The following is a 19472-nucleotide window of genomic DNA, read 5'->3' on the forward strand; positions in this document are numbered from 1 at the left end:
CGGCCGCGCCCGGCACCGGCGGCCTGCCCTGCTGCGTGCCCGCGCGCCTGTCGCCCATCTCCGTGCTCTTCTTCGACAACAGCGACAATGTGGTCCTGCGGCACTACGAGGACATGGTGGTGGACGAGTGCGGCTGCCGCTGACAGCGAACGTCGGTGCGGCCCCGCCGGGCCGGGAGCGGGAGGAGCCAGGCCTCACCTCCTAACGGTCCGGGCAGGGCAGGGCACGGGGGAGCCACTGTGGTGTCCCCAGCTCCCAGCAGCTGCGGGGCCAGGAAGGGGAGCCGGCCCTGCCCCTCCGCACCCGCTGTCCAGCCCCGGCCCTCGCTGTCCACGCAGTCCAGCCAGCCCCATGTAAAGGCAGGAACTGTTTATTAAGATTTTATTGGTGACAAAAGAGCTTAAAACATATTGACCAAAAATCAAGTTACATTGCCTTGGTACGGATGCTTGCCGACCGGTAGAACTCAAGAGTGACTGCTGGGAAGGTGGAGGGCAAAGCAAAGGGCACAGGCAGAGGCAGGGCGGGCGGGGAAGGGGGCCTGGCGGGGTGCCTCTAGCGGCCTAGGGAAGAAGGGAACCAAAAGCCTGCGATGGGAAAGCATCCCGGCCCCAGGCAGGCGGCCCTGCGTCCGGTCAGCTGGCTCCCAGGGCGCGCGGGGCAGGGGAGGCCGCCCGACTCGCGACCAACTCTCGCCCTGCGCCCAGAGCAGCGCCACGCACTGTCCACGGAGGAGCTGACTCCAGGCCCTCGGGCAGAGCCGGCCACCCCTCGGTATGCTCCCTTCCCCACCGTCAGCAGGCTGGGCCGGCAGGCAGGCTGTGGGCAGCACGGGACTGGGAGCCCACCAGGATGGGGACAGCCCTCTGGCTGTCACCTTCCACCACACCCCAAGGGACAAAAACCACCGGGCCGGGAACGGAATGGCGCCTTCCTGCCCCAGGCAGTCCTGGCTGAGGTCGCTGTGGGGCCACGAGCACCTTCCATGGGGCGGCCAGAGCCCCGGCGAGTCCACGGCGTGGAAGTGGCCACGCTCCTCGGAGTCCTTGGAGGCACGCGTGGGCCTCTGGGCCGGGCCGCTGCCCACATTGCGAAGCCGCTGAAGCAAAACCTTAAACATCCTCCTGAGACTGCGTCCGGCGTCGCTCCGGCCTCCGGGTGCGCCAACTGACACCTCGTTTCTGGAAGCTGCTCACGACTCCCAGGTCCACCGCTAAGATCTTAGAGACAAACTTAGAAAAGTATTTTTCAGTACTTCTTTGAAAAATCTTTAAAAAAACAAACAGAAAAACCCAAAACACCATATTTTCTTTAAGTGAAACCCTTAGAACACAGGCCAGGGGACCTGGGCAGTCCGGGAGCTGCGCTCCTCGGGCCCGGCTGGCACGGCCGCCGCCAGCAGCCTGCTAGGGCACAGAAACGCCAAGTTTTTTCCTGCTAAAATGTAGTCCCCTTTCAATAAAAGAGAAAAGAAAGAAAAACCAGAGGAAAGGGCTACTCTGAGATGAGGGTCTTCTCCCTCCGCCTGGTCGCGGGCCCAGGGGTGCGCGGCGAGCTGGGCCTCCCGGGCGGCGGGCTCCTGGGCCGCCACCTCCCGTCTGCTCTCCCTTCTCCTCCTCGTGCGCTGCCGCCGCCGCCGCCAGCCGCTGCCGCCCACAGGGCGCTCGTGCTCGGCTCCTCTCCCTCGGCGGCTCCTCTCCCTCTCCTGTTGCTCACACAGTGGTGCTTCAGTTTTAGCAGTGGAAAACAGGTATCCATTTATTTTTATTTTTTATTACCCAGAATAAGATGCTGATGCACTAAGCCACAGAGCTTAGCTCTTCCGCCGCCACCTGCAGGAGGGGACAGGAGACGCGTCAGGAGTGGCGGGGCAGCGGGCCCACCGGCAGCAGCCCCGGGCGGACCCTGCCGCCCCCTGCCGCGGCCCGTCCATCCTGGGCCAGGCGCGGGGCGCTTGCCTTCTAGTACTGGGACAGCCCTGTCACCCCGCCGTGCTGGTACGCCCGCTCTCCCTGGTACGTGGAGTCTTGCGACAGTGCCACGTCAATCTGTGATTTAAACTCGTCACCCAAGTAACTGTCCTGAAAGACAAGGCCGGAGCGTGAGTGGCAGAGGCGTCCGCCGACGCTCGGGTCCCCCGGCCCGGGCGGCAGGACGGCAGGGGCGCGGCTCACCTGGGACAGCTCGGGCTGGGAGAGGCCGGGCTGGCTCATCTGGGAGGGCTGGCTCATGGAGATGTAGCCCTGCGTCAGCGCGCCCTGCGAGAAGGGCTGCGACGCCACGTCCTGGCTGGCCTGGCTGTTGGGGAGCGTGGTCTGGCTGGGCCCAGGTAGCCCGAAGCGGTTCTTCTGGCGCCCCCCACGACCGGTCTTACTCTTCGGGGCGCCCCGGCCTGAAAAACAGCCACATGGGTGAGCTGCAGGGGCGAGGAGAGTGGCACGCAGGGCACAGGAGGGCGTGGGGCTGCGGCGCTCACCGGCCGCCGGCCCGTTGGCCTGTCCGAAGTAGCCGGGCGGCGGCATGGGCGGCATGACCAGGTTGAAGGGGATGGGGATGTTCATGGCGGCAACGTGGCTCGGGCCCGCGCTGATCATGCCGATCTGGTCGTGCGTCTGGAAGTACATGTTCGACGGCCGGCCTGCGGGGTGAGGTGCACAGCAGGCGTCGGGACTGCTGAGTCTGCTGCCCGGTCTCAGCGCCGGCCCCGCCGCTGCCCTCCCGCGCCTCTCGCCCGTTGGGACTCTGAGTGTATTTTTGCCCGGGGGACCCGAAACACTGAAACTGCAGTGCATTTGCCAGAAAGGCCTTCCATAGCAAATCTCCCCTTCCCCCGCCCCGCGGCCTCACCAAAAAGGAAGCGAACACTGGGGTCCCCATGGGGACACAGACATGCCAGGTCTGGCAAAGGCCAACAGACTCCAGGCTCAGGGCCACTGCAGGGGCCGGGGAGGCCACAGGAGCAGGTCTTAGGCCGTGGGGCACCCGGTGCAGGCCAGGTGTGTCAGCACCACCGCCTCGGAGGGACCACAGGGAGTGCACACGGCCTGCGCAGCGCGAGGCCACGCCGGGCAGGCTCAGGGCAGAGGAGGGAAGCTGCGGGGAAGGGCTCGGGCCAGGCGCGCAGGCCCCGCGCAAACCGCGGGCCGCAGCGAAGCCCTGAGGACACGAGCACAGGGCGGAGGACGACAGTCAGGGCTGCCCCAGGGCCCACTGCACTGACCCGAGGGTGCGTGTCGGAGAAGGTGCCTTGCTTAGGAGCCAGCAGAGACCAGCTGTCCAGTTCCCAAGGGGGACACTGCGACGTGCCCCTCCTGTCAGGTGGGCCATGCGCCCTGAGCTCGCGAGGCCACCCAGGGAGCGAGGGAGCCAACGAGAGGCGTGGGGACACCACAGCCCGCCCAGGCACTCACCCTGGCTGCTGCGGTCGTACACGGACCCCGGGATGATGGCCTCTCGGGCGTCATACATGGCTGTTGTCATGAAGCGGGCCCCCTGCAAAGTCGCAGACCAGTGAAGAATGTGTCAGGTCAACGGAAGATGACCTTCCCACAGACCCGGTGGCCTGGTGGTAGCTGGCATGAGAACCAAGGCAGCTGCAGACCACGGTACCCAGCCTGCTGTTTCCTGACCTCTGCACCCGACGTCCGTCTGTTGGGACCCAGCTCAGCTGTCTGACTCCGAGTCCCCACAGCGAGCGGCCCGCCCCGCTGCCGCGCTCACCGGGTTGATGGTGTTGACCAGCTTGCGCGGCTTGCTGAACTGCATGAGGCTCTCGCGCAGGTTGTTGAGCGGCCCCTCCACCAGCACCTTCTGCTCCTTGTAGTAGTTCAGCAGGTGGTTCCACAGCGGCTGCTTCGACAGCGCCTTTGGGTTGCCCACGATGATCACGCCGTACCTGTGGGGACAGCGCGGCGCTCAAGATCGGTGGCGTCAGCGTGCAGACCAGACAGGAAGCAGGCTGAGTGCAGCCCAAGCCCGGCTCACGGCTCACGGGCCCGGCTACAGGCGCGCTTCCGCCGGGGGTGGGGGGTGGGTTACGAGCTTGGAGACAAAGCCCGTCTGCAGGCTCAAGCCAGTTTCCTGGCACCCAGAAGCTGCCCCGCCACCTAATGCGGGCCACCGGGCAGGGCGGCAGCTGAGCAACTGGGCGACGATGTGTGGCCGTGAGCTGCAGTCCCAGCCTGTGCACTGCAGTGAACTTGGCGTGTGGGCTGGGTCCCGAGCAGTCCAGCTGGTGAGGTGACAGTTGCTGTCCACCGACGCTGTGGTCACTTTCTTCTCAGGGTCCCTTCTTCTACCACTTCAGAATCACACTGCAGACCAGCACTGGAGCGGCTGAGTTAGTGACCTCTCTGTGTGTGCAGCCAAAAGCACAGAGCGCCCAGGGGGACACCCCGAGGGCATGGAGCGCCCCAGGCGGACAGGGCTTCCAGCCTGCCAGTTAAGGAAAGGGGCTGCGCGTGACAAAGGCACCGTGGCGGCTGAGCAGCAACTCCCCTCCCACTGGACAGAGGGCTCCACTGACCTCAGCTTTCTCTTATCTTTATCCCTGTCCTTCCCCCAGGAACTTGGGAGCTGCACGGGACACAGGAGATAGGCCAAGGGCTGTCAGACCCTGCCATGGCTGAGGGACTCGGGCAGAGACAAATCCCCTCTGCCGCAGGCCCTGACAAAGACTTGTGGCTGGCCTAAGGCACACACACACCCCAGACGGCCGGCCACAGGGACCTGGGAGCGGAAGGACCCGGCTGAGACGTGTGGTGGGGAGGAGCCCCGCGGCAGCCTACCTAGCTCTGGTCAGGGCCACGTTGAGACGCCGGGGGTCGTTTAGAAAGCCGATTCCTTGGTGCTCATTGGCCCGCACACAGGACAGGATGATGAAGTCCTTCTCCCGGCCCTGAAAGGCGTCCACGCTGGCGATCTCTACCTCCTGGAAGGGGCAGTGATGACCCATCAGTCACAGGCTGCCCTCTAGGGCCCCTGGCTGCACAGAGGGGACACGCAGAGGGCCACCCTGAGGGCGGGCCGGGCCTGCTCTTGGCCACAGTGAGTCTGCGCGTCTTGCTGTGCGGCGCCCTGCGCGGAGCAGGCCAGGGTCCCACAGTGAGCCACACCCCCGCCCACGCTCCTCTCGCTCACATGTGGAAAACGGACACTGCTCCCACCACCAGTCGTGGCCTGGGCATGTAGGTCCACGAGTCCTGGCGCCATACCTGACACTCTCTCCAGGGTAACAAGGGTGCTCCCTCCCTTCCCAACCCTGCAGACGGGTCCTGAGATACACCCCAAGGGCACTGCATTTTGTCTTGGCTCTGTGAGACACCATCTTACGATGCAGTCGGTGATCCTGCAACCTTGCCTCAGCCTCCCGAGCGCTGGGATTACAGGTGTGCAGCCCTGCACTCCCGGCCACGTGGGCCTGACAGGGACACTGCACTTACTGTGTTAATACGTGTGCGTGTCAGGCTCATGCTGAGCTGCCGGGTGGGCCCTCTTGGGTGCCCAGGTTGGGCCGCGGTGGCGGCGGCGGCGGCAAATGCCCACCTGGTATAGCTTGGTGTGCAGGGAGCCGCTGAACTGCATGTACTGCACCAGGTAGGAGCGCTGGCCCTCGTAGGGCGTGATGATGCCGATCTGGTCGGGTTTGGCGCCGGCCTTGAGCAGCTTTGTGGTGATCTTCTCCACGTTGGCAGCTTCCGTCCTACGAACACGGGGCAGGGCTGTGTGAGGCCAGGGTGGCTCTGCCTGGAGCACCCACACCCACAGGAGCTGCATGACATCGGCAAGGTCAGGCTGACAGCACCTGCCACGCCCAGGGTGCCCGCAGCCTGGCCCGCCCATCCTTTACCAGGGCCACGAGAGCCAGGAAAGACGCGGGTCGACAGCACCCGCTGTGAAGACACCAGGAAGGCAAAGGCAGATGGGCGGGCTGGGGCTCAGGGCGGGCAGCGCCACGGCTCTGCTCACCTGTTCAGGTAGGACGTGCCCGAGCTGGCGATCTCCTCCTGGCCCTGCGTCACGTAGAAGAACATGGGCTTGTCGGGCTGGGGCCACTGGAAGTCAAAACCCTTCTTCACACGGTCGGCTGCCATCAGGACGAAAAAGCAACGCGTCACCTCAGAGAATAAAGTCACAGCGTCTCCACAGACCCTGCAGGGCACCGACTCCACAAGGGGACGTAACCAGCTGGCTCCAGTCAGTGCAGCCCCAGAGGCCCAGCTCCCAGCAGGGCCTCGCAGGGCCTCGCTGGCCCTTGCCCCCGGGCCCAGAAGGCACTCTCTGCAAAGTGGGTAGGATGCAGCCCTTCCGGCTCCACAGCGTGATCAGCAGGACTTTGTGCTCCTGAAAAGCTGAGGAGCTTTTGTTTATGTAAACATAATTTACCTTGCTTCAAAACTCAAGAGTTAAAGGACATATTAACAAGTTTAAAAATAAACCTGGCCAGGAATGGGGGTGTATTCCTATAATCCTAGCTCTCTGGGAGGCTGAGGCAAGAGGGTCACAAGTTCAAGGCTAGACTGGGCAGCTGAACTAAGAGCCAGTGAGACCCCCTCTCAAAATTAAAGGCCTGGAAGCCAGGGGCTCGATCCCCAGCCACGAACACACACAACCCGTTACGTTAAATAGTTGTTTATAAAAATAACCATTTCCCAAGAAAAGGAAACGGGAAACGAGGCAGGGCCCTGGACGGCAGCCTAGTGGGGCAGCTTCCCGAGGGCCTGGGTGCCGCCCCTGTCACCTCGCTGACACAGGCACGTGCACGCACGCAGGCGGGACAGACCTGCGGCCTCCCTACGGCCACGACACTCCGTGCCGGCAGTGTGGGCACTGTCTGCCCTGAGCCCCACACATCTTCCTCAGGCGACTTTCACGGTCAACGGTGCAGACAAGCCAGCACCGGCTCAACAAAAACAGGCACCAGGACACCAAATTCACTCAGGCACTAGGTTTTCCGTAAACCCCACTCTCATTTGGATCTTCAGGGCCTTCTCTGTTCTGTTCCACTGTTTTAAGACAGGCCCTCACACTAAGCTGCACTCTTCCTGCCTCAGCCTCCTGAGCACCCGGACAACAGGCCTGTGCCACGCAAAGCTGTTTGCGTCCAACCCACAGGCCTCACTTTTGTAAACACGCCTGTGCAGGAGCACCGAGTCTGAGACACGTGTGTCCCGAGCACACCCCCTGGCAGCCTGGCGACGAGGACAGCTGCAGCCGGGCCAGTCCCCCTCTGCCCTTCCAGGGCATTCCTCATGGCAGCGTGTGGTGCTGATAGCTCTGGGGCTTGGTGGTACCTCACCACACGGAGAGGTAGGCAGAATGGGGTAAGGGTGCTACGTATCATCGAAGCCCTCCTGACCTCAGGGGACACCCACATTCCAGGGCCATCCTGGGGTTCCAGAGTTTGGGGACCACTGCACCACTGCCCAGCAGAAAGCGGAGCACGGGCGGCTGGCACTCTAATCCCATGCTGGCGGCTGTGCGGCCACCCAGAGCTCTGTGCAGGATGCGCGCTCCGCAGGCCCGCGTTCTGCCCCTCCGCCCACACGGCCCGAGGCACCCAGCCCGGCCTCCAACGCAGCGCCCGCTGCACCTCGCCACTCCCCGAGCCCTGGAGCCTGTCACCTGCAGTGACGCCGTTTTGCAGCGAGCCCTCGTAGAAGATGTTGGATGGGAAGGCGCTGAGCGCAGGGTGCATGCGGTACTGGACCTGCAGACGGATGGGGCGGATGCCCAGCACCACCAGGCGCTCGAAGAGAGACTGCGACAGCCCGGCCTTCGCCGCCTTCTTGCACATCACCACCGGGCCCAGCTGGCAGTGGTCGCCCACAAGGATCAGCTGCGGGAGAGGCCCACGCAGGTTGGGAAGCTCAAGCACCCTATGATCCAGCACCACGGCAGGAGCCAGGGTCCACAGCCACACTCCCAGGGCCCTCGCCCCGCAGCAGGCCCACCTGCTTGGCCCCAAGGACCACGGGAACCATGCACTCGGGCTCCGTGGCCTGGGTGCTCTCGTCAATCAGGATGGAGCGGAACTGCATCTTGGCGAGCCTCGGGTCGCCGGCGCCCACGCAGGTGCAGCAGATGACATCAGCGTTCTGGGGTCATGGACAGAGGCATCAGGCACTGTGCAGCCAGCGTTTCTGGGTCCCTCCCACATTCCTGACCCCACGTGAATAAGCTGTCCTCCTGCACGTGCCGAAGGCCCAGGCGGAGGTGGCTAAAAATTTTCAGGGCTACACTTTGGGCAGCAGTGGGACCTCCACAAAGTGCGGCCCTCAGGTAGCTGTGAGCCGGCAAACCTACACCACAGCGCCTACGCCGCGGTGCACGACTGGCTGTAAGCGAGCAGGAGAGGGCCCTCCTCCGGCACACAGACCAGGTTCCCAAAGGCCCAGCAGCAGCGCAGAGGACGGCAGGAGTGCATGCTGCCTGGGAAACCATGGGTCTCCTAACCACAGGCCAGGCGAGGGTGCACTGTCCCAGGGCTCACCATGAGCAGCTCCCTCTCGGCCGTGCGCTTGAGGGCCCGGTAGCGCTTCTCGTCTGCGGAGGACAGCTCCCCGGTCTCGTCCTTCAGCTGCTGCAGCTTCTGCAGTTCCGGCATGCTGTGGCGCACACGAGCGAGCGCAGGTCAGTGCCCGGCCCGGCCCGGCCCGGCCCACCCTGGGCATCCAGCCGCCACACACACCTGTCCATGTTCCTGATCTGGTTGTGCAGGGCCAGGAAGGACACTGGCGAGTCGATGGCCTCGCGGCTCTTGGCACAGAGGCGCACAACCTTGAGCCCCGTCTGGTGGATCTTCTCCGTCAGCTGGTCCACGGCGATGTTGCTTGGAGCACACACAAGCACGGGTCTGCAACAAGACAGGGACTCAGCATCCGAGGAGCCGCCCGGCAAAAGGCGGCTGGCACCACACTGTCACCACACACGAGCCAAGACCCAGTTTCTGGTCTCCTGCTGGGTGCCCAGTTCTCCACAGCCTCACCCTCCTGTCCACGTGACAGAGGGGACAGTTCTGAGACACGCAAAGACAGAAGAGAGCATAGCACGCACCAATCAGGGCCGCTCCGTGAAGGCAGCTGGCCCAATTACATAGCCATTGCCAAGTCCCGTGCAGCACGGCGGCACTGTCACCACAGGCTCGCCTCAGGTCATCAGACCCAGCTCCACCCCCGGGCCTACGCGGCCTACCCGTTGCCCTGCCGAGCCAGGTGGTAGACGATGGTGGCAGACGTCACGGTCTTCCCTGTGCCAGGTGGGCCCTGGATGAGGCTCAGCGGCCTCTGCAGCACCGTCTTCACGGCGTACACCTGTGAGTGGTTGAGGTCGGGGAGCCCCTGCGCAGTGAAGCGCTTGGGCAGCTGGCACTTGATGATCACGTCCTCCACCTCGTGGCCCAGCAGCTTGTGGTAGATGTAGCCTGACACAGAGGTCTCGTCCACCGCGAAGGTCTTCAAAGCGCTCTGCATCCTGGAAGGAAGCCCAGGGTCAGGGACACAGCAGGTCCTGAACCTGACCTGCGGGGACCGGAAGCGGGAGGCGGCAGAGGGGGAGGAAGGCGGACACACCTGTCAAATGAGGTCGACTTCCACACGAAGTCCACCTGGAAGTTGTGTGTCACCTCCACGGGCGCGCCCACGCTGCTGCGGAGCTCGATGGCGATCTCATCACCATAATCTGGGCGCTGGGTTAAGTTTGCTTCCTTGTTCAAAGCCCACACGCCCGTTCCCGGCGGCCCTGCGTCTGTCTGTCTGTCTCCCGCCCCCTTCCCCTCACTCACACTTGCACAGGTGGAGCAGCCTCGCCGAGGCAGGTGCGCTGACCCACGCTGGCTGCCCTGTCTGGCCGAGGGGAGCCCCGCGCACGTCTGGCTCCCTTGGCCGGGGTAAGGAGCCGTGGGTTCCCGCGGGCGGAGGTCTTACCAAGCCTCCGCACAGCCCTGCGGCCCGGTCCCTCTGCGCGAAGGATACTGTCAGGGACCTTGATGACGTGGCCAATCCCTTTCCACAGGGGTGCCAGGTCGCCCTTGTAGCGAAGGCAGATCTCGTCCCCCTGCATGAGCCGCATGTCTATCGAGGAGAGACGGTGGAGTTGGTGCGGTCTGCACCCCGCCACGCTCCCCCATGAAGCGCACGCACGAAGGGACACTTTACAGGGCGAACTAGGAATTTTATGCTACTTATGGTCACAAATATTTTAAAACTTAAAATCACCTCTTAACCAAATTATGACTAAATCCTCATTACCAGAGTCAGTCTTGGGCAAAGTGAAGTAGGCGATTCTCTTCTTGTTAAGGCCCAGGTCCCACCTGACCGTGATGTTATCTTGCGTCTGAACACATGGAAAACAAGAGCCCCGTCAGCCTCGCGCCGGCACCCACGCAGCTGTACCCCTGCATGCAGCCTCGCACCAGGACCGCAGGGTGCTGCATCCAGAGTCGAACTTCAGAGGACCCCCCAGCAGACCCCAGCCACAGCGGGCAGGGTGTCACTCCACACGAGGCTTCGCCGTGGTGCGCGAGGACCCCTGCGAGGAGAGAGGCCGGCAGCGGCAGGGCGCCCGGCCCCTGGACGCGCTCTCTGTGGCGCCTGGCCCGAGGTCTGGCTCTTGTGGCTTGGGGAGCTGTAAGCCACACCACGAGTGATTTTTGTTGAGTTAGAAACAGCAATGCTCCAGCCAGCGCTGGCTCCCGGTGACTGTGTGCGGGCTGCCTGAGCCGGGAGGGGCTCTGTGAGGGCGGGTCTGGGGCCCTGCGCACGTCACCTGAGACTCTTTCAGCTTCTTGTCGTAGTCGGCCTCAAGCTTGACCAGTGGCCCAAAGATATTCTGGTACTGGTAGGCATCTTCGTAGCGCAGTAGCACGTGCTGTGGCTCCTCGTCCACCCCTGGCTTCTCCAGGTCCTCCAAGGTGGCCGAAGGGTTTTCCTGCAGGAAAAGAACAGGACCGTTTCCCCCACACTCAAGCAGCGAGAGCCCCACAGGCACCTGAGGGTCAGGACACGCAGCTGGCTGGGCAGAGGAGCCTGAGCAGGACTGGAGTGGGCGCCCCCTGCTGGCAAAGCACGAGTGATGGCCACGCTGCAAGAAGCAAGGTCAGCGCCCCTGACAGCTGCCCACAAGGGAGCTAAATGCCAGCCTAAGACCAGGTCCCGCCCACTGCCCCCTGCCGGCTGTGATGTGCCTGCAGTGTGCTGACCGCACCAGCACCTGGGTCAAGCTGCCGGCACAGCCCAGGGCAGAGTCAGGGAGCGGCCAGCCCAGTGCAGCAGGGGGCTCCTTCGGCCTGGCACCACGTCCCGCTGCCTGAACTGGCCTGATACCCACTCATCCCTACACCTAACTGCCCGGGGAGCACTGCATGGAGGACGGGACAGTGCCCAGAGAGGCAACCTGGGCAACCAGAAGTGCAAAGGAACCAGGCCAGACAGCACCTGAGAAACACTGACGTGCACCAAGGAAAATTCAGATCCTCGTGCAGACTCCGGCTGAGTGTGTGTCAATTACCACACCCAACCCCGAGAGCAGGAGTGACACGACCACAAAGCCCTCAACAGCCAGGTCCAGAGGAGGGCTCCGGGGCCCTATGCAGGCGGCAGGAACACTGCTCTCTGCTCTGGGGCCCTCTCCTCTTCCCTCATTTGCCTGGGCTACCTTACCCTGACCTCCTTCCCACAGGGCCACTGCTCCTTCGGTCTTCATCTGTGGCACTGGGACAGCGCCCGCGGCCCTGGAGCATGCAGGCAAGTGCTCTGCTCCACAGTTTTACTCTGAGACAAGACCACACCAAGTTGCCCTGCTGGTCTTGAACTTCGGATCCTCCTGCCTCAGCCTCCTGAATGGTTGGGATTATAGGTGTGCGCCACCCTGTGGAGTGCTCCTAGCATTTTCACTCACACCCATATACTTGCCTGTGCCCTACACATCTGCCACTGGCCTGTGCCCAAACTTTGCGCCTGCCCCACACCCCTCCCAGCAAGAAAACAGAGACTGAGAAGGTCACCCCACTGGCCAGGGCCAGGCCCCCGCGGCCATGCTCACCTTCCAGAGCTCCTCTAGCTTGTTGATCTGCTGAGCCGTGATCTGCCGTGCTCGCAGCTGCTCCTGCTCCGAGGGGATTTTGACCAGCCAGGACAAGAAGCAGCGGTCCTGGATCAGGGGCTGCCACTGCGAGCTGTCCCAGTTGATGTCCTTGAGGCTGCTCTGACTGGCGCACGGCTGCCTGCGGAGGCCCGGAGGGCAGGGAGCCGGTCAGGACCGCACCTGCCCAGCCACTGCCCTGGCCCCAGGCTCTACGCTGTCAGTGTAAATCGCATCTCCCCGCACAACTGAGTCTCCACTCTTATAGCTCAGAACAGACTGTCTTCAGGGAGTCCCTGACGGTCTCACCAGAACACACCCGCAAGTGTTCCTCGCACTGGCCACTCACTCGAGAAGTGGCCCGGCCTGGCCTGGCCCGGCCCAGCCCGGCCGGCAGCCTCACCTGCACAGCAGAACCACGACCGAGTCAGCCTTGGCGGGGATGAAGCCCAGGAGGAAGACGTTGCGGCAGCCGCAGTTGTAGCACTCCAGGACTGTCTCCCCCAGCGGCCCGTCCTTGTGCAGGGTCACCTCTTTGCATTTTGCCCTCACGAGGTGATTTACAATGTGGCTGAAAGCAGGAAATGATAAATAGTTAACACCTGAAGCTTGGCTTTTCACCACTTCCAATCTTCGCCCCGTTAAAAGTTCCGGTACTGTTCACGGTCCATTAGCAGCGGCAGTCACACCTCATCCATCTGGCGTCCCCAAGGAGCAGCCCTGCCTGAAGCGGCTCCCCACGGAGTGTAAAAATCAACTCGAACTCCAACCCCTTGTAAGGAAAACGTCCTCAGCAAGGTTCGCAGAGTTCTGCGGGCGTCTCCCCGCTTCTCGCCTCCTTACAGCCCGCTCATCAGGCCTCGGTAACCCCTGCGGCTGGGCGGAGGCAGCCCTGGGACGGCGGGTTCCGCCCAGGGCCCGACCTCCGTGCAGCGCAGGCCTCTGCTGCAGCTTTTGGGCTCTCAAAGCCGTTCCTCCACGGCTGTGCCCGCTTCCAGGAGCAGCAGCCCCTCCTAATTCACCTCGGCACCAGGAACCTGATAACCGAACCTATTAGAAACCAGAGTCGGGTAAGAAACACCGAGGGGCTCAGGGCCACGCCATGGAGCCCTTTTGGCCACCCCGCTGCCTCATGGCCACCCTGAGCACACGCTAACCTCACCTGGGAGCTCCCCAGTCGCCTCCCGCTCCGGGCTGCCCCGTGACCCTCAGGCCTCCTCACCGCGCCCTCTCCTTGGAAGGCCCGGCCCTTCACAAGCCGTAACTCCTGCACTGCCATGCAGCCCTCTGCCTTGCCGGCCAGCGTGGCCCTCGGCACTGAGGCAGCCCGACAGCTCTGTGGAGGAGCCACCGCCAGCCTGTCCCAGCAGCCCCACTGCTCAGTCTCTGGCGCTGCCTGCTGTCCGGGCCATGCCGTGCAGAGCACACAGTGGGGCTGGCGGGCCGCCTCTCCCTGAGGCCCTGCTCACTTCCCTGTTCTTGGCTGTGCTGACCGGAAGCCAGGGTTGCCAGCTAAAAAGAGTGTGACTTAATTGCTTTTCCTGCACGAGAGGAACTCATGCCAACAGAGCAACACTTAAATCACCCAGAATATTCCCAACAGTCACGCGAGTCTCGGTTACTTTCTAAGACTCAGCCCCTCCCTTGCCTGCTAAGGCCTGAGACCCCTCTGCGGGTCCAGGCAGCCCTGCGCTCTGCGAACGCACTCCTTCTGCCCCATCTGTCATCTTCTTTCTCCAAAACATGAGCCGTAGAAAGGACTCAGCTGTCTTGTTGGCCACAGGGAGCCAGGACCTGCAGGTCCCTGCTCTGGCTGTGCAGCCGTGGAGCTCCCTCACACATCCCCGCAGCCCAAAGGGACTCGCCAGGAAAGCCCCTCCCGGAACCCAGCTCTTGGAAGACACTCACCCGTCCCAGCACACACTGCAAGCCGCCCCCGGTGCTGCCGAGCAACAGCAGGCCGGGACGCCCTACACGGACAGTCAAGTGAGCCTGATTTAATCAGACCATTCAGGATCTAGGGGGAGTTAGCCTAGAGCTGCAGGCCGGGGCAAACCTTCTTGGAGCCAGCTCCCCGGTGCCTGGACACCCTGGCAACAGCCGGTAAGGAGCCCGACGGGGCGGGTGTGCCCGCACTCATCTCGCAGAGAGAAATAAACACTGGGAAAGAGAATTAAGCCAAGCCTCCTTGCATAATAAAAGAACCACAGAGAATAAATCAAGGGTAAATACATTAAGGCATTCACACACCACCATCTGTTTCAAGTTAAACCAGTCACAGAGGAGAAAAAAACCAGGTTTGTTAGCGTGACTTTATATTGCGCTTTGCTTCACCATTTCCATAATTTACACACAAATCCGAGCACACTGATTAGAGACACATGCATGGTTTGATTATCTACCTGCCAGAAGTATTTCCACGGCCGTTGCAGAACCATTTCTTGCTGGTGTTACAGTAAACCACGCAGGCAGGATCATGTATTCCGCAATAACTAAAAAGTCCGAACATCAACAGTTAAAAGCTGGAAAGTCACTCTCTGGTTTTAATTTGGCAGAATGTAAAATTCCTTCCTCTTACAACATTTTTAAGTTTTTCATTAAACACATACTCAAACCTCGGGCTAGCCGCACACGCTTCCTAGCCTGGGCAGCCTGGGTGCTGCGTGGGGAGGCACCCACCAGGGAGGGCGAGGCCCAGCCAGGCCCAGGGGAGTCTTGCACCCCAGCACAATTCTAATTCCTCCCCAAGCCCCAGGTTGCAGGTCCTGGTCTGTACAGTGCCAAGGCGCCCACTGAGCCACAGTCTCCAGCAGGGGGCGCTGTGCTCCCGGGAATACAGCGCTGGCCCTGGTAAAGAGGGCCGCCCCAGCAGCCTGAGCTCAGGCCAGGAGCACCTGGGGGGAGGGGACCGCCCCGCCCCGCCCCGCCCCGCCCCGCCCCGCCCCGCCCCGCCCCGCCCCGCCCCGCCCCGCCCCGCCCCATTGCACCTGGGCTGGGTTTTCTGAAAATGAACACAGCAAAAACACTGGCTCTCCAACAGCTCCGCTTGTGCAAGAAGCCAAGAGTCAGTCTCCACCAGAATGCACGCCGGCCAGCCAGTTAGGAGCCCCCGCCCCAGCTTGCAGCCCTTACTCCACGCGGGGAGAGGGAAGAACCCCACCTCCCTGCGCAGCGAAGCCCCCACAGCTCACAAGGTGATTTCCTCAGCTCTGTACGCAGCAGAAACACCTCACACTCATGCAAACCCTCAGGGATCACAGCGCCAACAGAGCCAAAATACAACATGTGGTCCCGAAAGCAGGGGAAGGAGCTGCCATCTACCCCGGAGCGCGGGCCAGCGAGCAGCAGAGGTGACAGTGCGGCGGACAGAGATCAAAAGGGGCAGCGTGCCTCGGCCTGGCAGCAGTGCCAAGGCTGGGCCCCCAGCTGCCCTGACTGGCCCGCTGCCCTGAGCAAAACTGGTCTCAATTCCTTCATGTGTGAGGAATAAAAAAGCAAGAATGAGCCCAAATGCAAGGGATACATGGCCCCAGCGGAGCAAGAATTCCAAATTTGGTCAGCACCAGGTCTTGAGCTGCACTCAGCACAGCCAGGTCTCTGCAGCCGGAGCCTCTGCCTCAGGGTGGCCAGGCCTTCAAAACTCTGCCACTCCTCCCCTGCCTGAGTGCCCGTCGGCTGTGAGCAGGGCACCCACCGGGACCAGTGCCTAGGCGCACCCGTCTGGGGCCAGAAGGGGCGCCTCAGCTGGGCGAATTCAGGGTGTCGGAGAGTGCCACCCAGTAATAGGGACGTTTACGGGTAACTTTCTTCCCCCTAAGCACAGTACAAGGACCCTGCCCACACATGGGAGGGGACACCCACCCTGGCCAGGGCCCACCTGCAAGCGTGGATGGGGAGGTCCTTCGTGTAATAGGTATCTTCTTCATCCTCCTCGAAGTTTAGCTCAGCCAGCAGCTGGCTGGTCTTGGCCACGCTGTCATCCACGGCCCCATTCTGCAGGATGCCCTCAGGTCCAACCTAGAGAGAGTGGCAGTGTCACCTGCGAGAGCCCAGGCATGCAGCCTCCTGTGACGCCTGGGCAGTGCCGGCCCTGGCACAGCCTGGCTGCAAGGACCCAACCCAACTGCTGCGCTCTGTGTGGCCTGGCCTCAGAGCCTGGTTTGCGGCACAACAGGGGAGTGAGGGAAACGCCCGCCGCCCGTGCCTGAGGGCCACAAGCAGCGAGGAATTCTCTAAGAAGCCCAGGGATGAGCTGTCTCCGAGCACAGTGCGCTGCACCCCAGGCAGCAGAGCCCAGAAGCTGCCCGGGCTGGAGCCTTGATGTACTGACACAGCAGTGAAAGCCAGCACAAAGGGCCACTTGGAGAGCCCTGTGCGCATGTACACCGCCATCCCTGACGGTACCGCCTGAGACACACTGCCCACTGGCCAGGGGGCAGGAGCCACTGCTTCGGATCACACGGCCAGCAGCCCCTGCCACCGCCTCCAGGCCACTGAGCCCTGATGCAGGACCAGGTGGGCAAAGAGCACTGCATGGCAACAGGGCAGGCATCAGGTCCCACAGGGAAGCCGGGAGCCCGTCACGAACAGCGTCTGCACCCAGGGTGGGGACACCCACACCCTTGGCCCCAGTTACACCCGCCTCGCTCCCACAGGCCAGGGCTCCTTCAAGGGCCCTGTGGCTGCTGCAAGGCACATTTGGATTGTCAGGAGCCCCATCTACAAGGTGCTGGGTCCAGATTGTAACACCTACTCGCTGCCCAGCCCTGTTTGTTTGGTTTTTTTTTTTTGGTCTTTTTGAGACAAGGTCTCGCTATGCAGTTCAGGCTGGCCTTGAGCTCACATTGTGGCTCAGGCTGGCCTCGAACTCACAACGATCCTCCTGCCTCCTGAGTGCTGGGATTACAGGCGTGCGCCACCACGCCCAGCTTGCCCAGCACTGCTTTCATACACTTTTCTTAGGAGGGCAACTACTGGGTTAAAAGCACACTGCAATGAAGACATTTTTTCCTAGAAGGAAGACCAGCATCACATTCTGGATCTCTCTCCCTCCCTCTCTCTCTCTCTCTCTCAGTACCAGGGACTGACTACAGGAAGCCATGAGCTATACCTTTGCCCTCTGGGTTTTATTTTGAAACAGTCTCACTAAGCCCCCCACCTCCTGAGTCGGGGGTTACAGATGTGCACCACCACGCGGGGCTGTGTGGGGCACGGTGGGCGAACACCTGCTCTTGCAGTTTCCGCATCCTCAGATGTGAGAGCAAGAGCGTGCTGGCAGGGGCGCTTTCTTGGCGCGGGGACCACCAGGGCTGGGCGAGCTGTACAGGAGAAGGTGGGAGCAGCTGCTCCTGCGGCCACTGCTGCCCGAGGTGTCCACAGTCACCGTCCATGGCCAGTTCCATGACGGCCTTGCCGAAGCCCGTCACGCCACCTCCCACTCGCAGTGCCCACCGCTAACTGCTTCTGCACAACTGTCCCAACAGGTGCCTTCGCCCTGTGAGCGGGCTGTGCCCGGGCCACTCTGCCTGGCGGTACTGTTCCAGTGTGACCAGCCTGGCACGTGCTCCGATCCCAGGCCCCTGGCTCTTAGAGGGCTGGGCTCGGCCTGAGCGGGGAGCAGCCTACGGCTGTCCCACCACACAAGCTCAGTGTGTCTGTGTCTGCAGACAGCCAAGTTACACCGCCACCACAGCCCCGAGTTGCTTCTTGTTCCACACTCCAGCACACTGTCTGGCCCTAGACAGGTGCTTCTGTCCAGAAAATTCCACTTCTTATCAGGTTCCACAACCCAGGCGTGACACCTGCCCCAGATTCATTCGCCACCCAGCCGAGCCCCTGCCCAGCCTCCAAGGCTGAGGAGGGAGCAATTCCTGTACCGGCACTTGGAGCCCGACTATTGGGGGCGTGGAGGACACAGACAATACAGGCCCCTGGGCTCCTGGACCCCGCCTTTCCCTCTCTCTGCCAGAGGGCAGGGGCCGGCAGCCTGAGCGGAAGATGCCCCCTCAGCACCATAAAGGCAGGAAACCTGTTCACTCTTGGAGCTCTTGGGGGACAGAAAGTCAGGTGCACTCTCGGCCCAGGACAGCCGGGCAGGCGGGAGAACATTCCTGACTGTGAGGCCCAGAAGGCCCTCCAGCCAGCCTGGCTGGACTGAGCGCGTGCTCTGCCTGCACATGTGCGTGTACACACGCGCTCTCACACACACCACAGCTGTGACCTGGCTATACCACCAGCTTACTTCTACAGCTGGATTATTAGTTCTCCCTCCACTCACAAGTTTCAGCAATATATCTGGGCCCAGAAACCATAATCAAGTAAGTTTAAAAAGCACTGGGGTGAGTCCCAGTACTGAAGAGCTCCCTAACGTGCTCCAGGTGACGCCAGGGGAGGGAGGAGCCCGGTCCACATACTGGTAACCCCCAGCCTCGACCTGGGAGGGGACCCCAGCACCCAGCCCCACACAAGGGCCAGGCCCAGGGCAGCTAAGTCCTTCTGTCGTGCTCCACATGTGAACCCAGCTACAACAGGAACTTCAAAGTCCACCTGAGAACCGGCAAGCTGACTAAGGTCTAGAAGGGCTTCCTGCCCAGACGGTGACTTTGGAGATGCTGGTGAACACTGCCAAACAGCCTGTTCCTCAGAGCAGCAGGAACGAAGATCCCGTCATTCCCAGAGGAAAAACACAAAATTCAGCAATTACCCCAGAATGTGCTGGTAGAAACTCTCAGACCAGACTCACCCCCACCTTGGTCTCGGCCTATGACAGTGCCCCCAGGGCCTCTGCACTTGCTGCCCCACAGCCTTGGTACGGCTGGCCTGATCCCCATCAAGATCTTCGTCCAAGATCTCGGCACTTCCCAGGGAGGCCCTCCTGGCCCCAGCCCCATCCTGCTCCCTGCTGTCAAACAGGAGACCCCACCAGTGTTGGCGACACGAATGTCTTTTCTTCCAAAACACGAAGGTGGAGATGCAAAGTGACTCATCGTGTATCCTCCTAGCCTGGGACCTGCGCCAGAGCGTGGGGGCTGCAGAACAGAAGTCCTGACATCGCCTTTTATCCTGCAAAGTCCCAACCCTATAGGAAGCAACCGCCACAGCCCTTCACCTGGCGGCTGCCACTGGCCTGTGTCCCGACGCCCCTCTACACGTGCCCTGCTCATCAGAGTCTCCTTCCTGAACTCCAAGCCAGCCCCAGGCACACACACCACGTCCTCAGGAGCCCCAGGACTGTCCCCGTGTCTAACACACGGGCAGGCACTTCCCGGAGCCCTCATCACATCATCTTTAAAGCAGGACCCCGTCATGCCCACACACGGCCTGCACTGTCCCTCTAGCCTCCTTCCACCTCACTCTGAGCCACACAGATGTGCTGGGACTTGGCCATTTTCGAC

General features: G+C 62.2%; 2 protein-coding genes across 5 annotated transcripts in view; one reads left to right on the forward strand and one right to left on the reverse strand.

Moving 5' to 3' along the window:
- Cers1 (ceramide synthase 1) overlaps positions 1 to 100 on the forward strand; it is a gene marked incomplete at its 5' end in the record, with an annotated part of 9397 nt that extends 9297 nt beyond the window's left edge. Inside the window, 1 exon segment of the mRNA XM_013507225.1 lies at positions 1 to 100.
- A 267-nt stretch (positions 101 to 367) lies between these two features.
- Upf1 (UPF1 regulator of nonsense transcripts homolog (yeast)) lies at positions 368 to 16095 on the reverse strand (the record flags this gene model as incomplete). 4 transcript variants are annotated; one of them, XM_013507224.1, is given in 22 exon segments in its annotated part: positions 368 to 1832; positions 1959 to 2081; positions 2175 to 2392; positions 2477 to 2638; positions 3411 to 3492; positions 3721 to 3895; positions 4788 to 4930; positions 5545 to 5701; positions 5968 to 6085; positions 7624 to 7837; positions 7953 to 8096; positions 8492 to 8606; positions 8690 to 8854; positions 9193 to 9471; positions 9570 to 9678; positions 9972 to 10070; positions 10248 to 10332; positions 10765 to 10926; positions 12040 to 12220; positions 12482 to 12649; positions 14481 to 14570; positions 15956 to 16095. In XM_013507224.1, coding segments are annotated over 21 exon segments (3126 nt in total), but the record flags the coding sequence as incomplete, so codon positions are not given.
- Positions 16096 to 19472: the final 3377 nt, after the last annotated feature.

Source organism: Chinchilla lanigera, unplaced genomic scaffold (genome assembly GCF_000276665.1).
Source record: "Chinchilla lanigera isolate Chin_1 unplaced genomic scaffold, ChiLan1.0 scaffold00123, whole genome shotgun sequence".
NCBI lineage: Eukaryota > Metazoa > Chordata > Mammalia > Rodentia > Chinchillidae > Chinchilla > Chinchilla lanigera.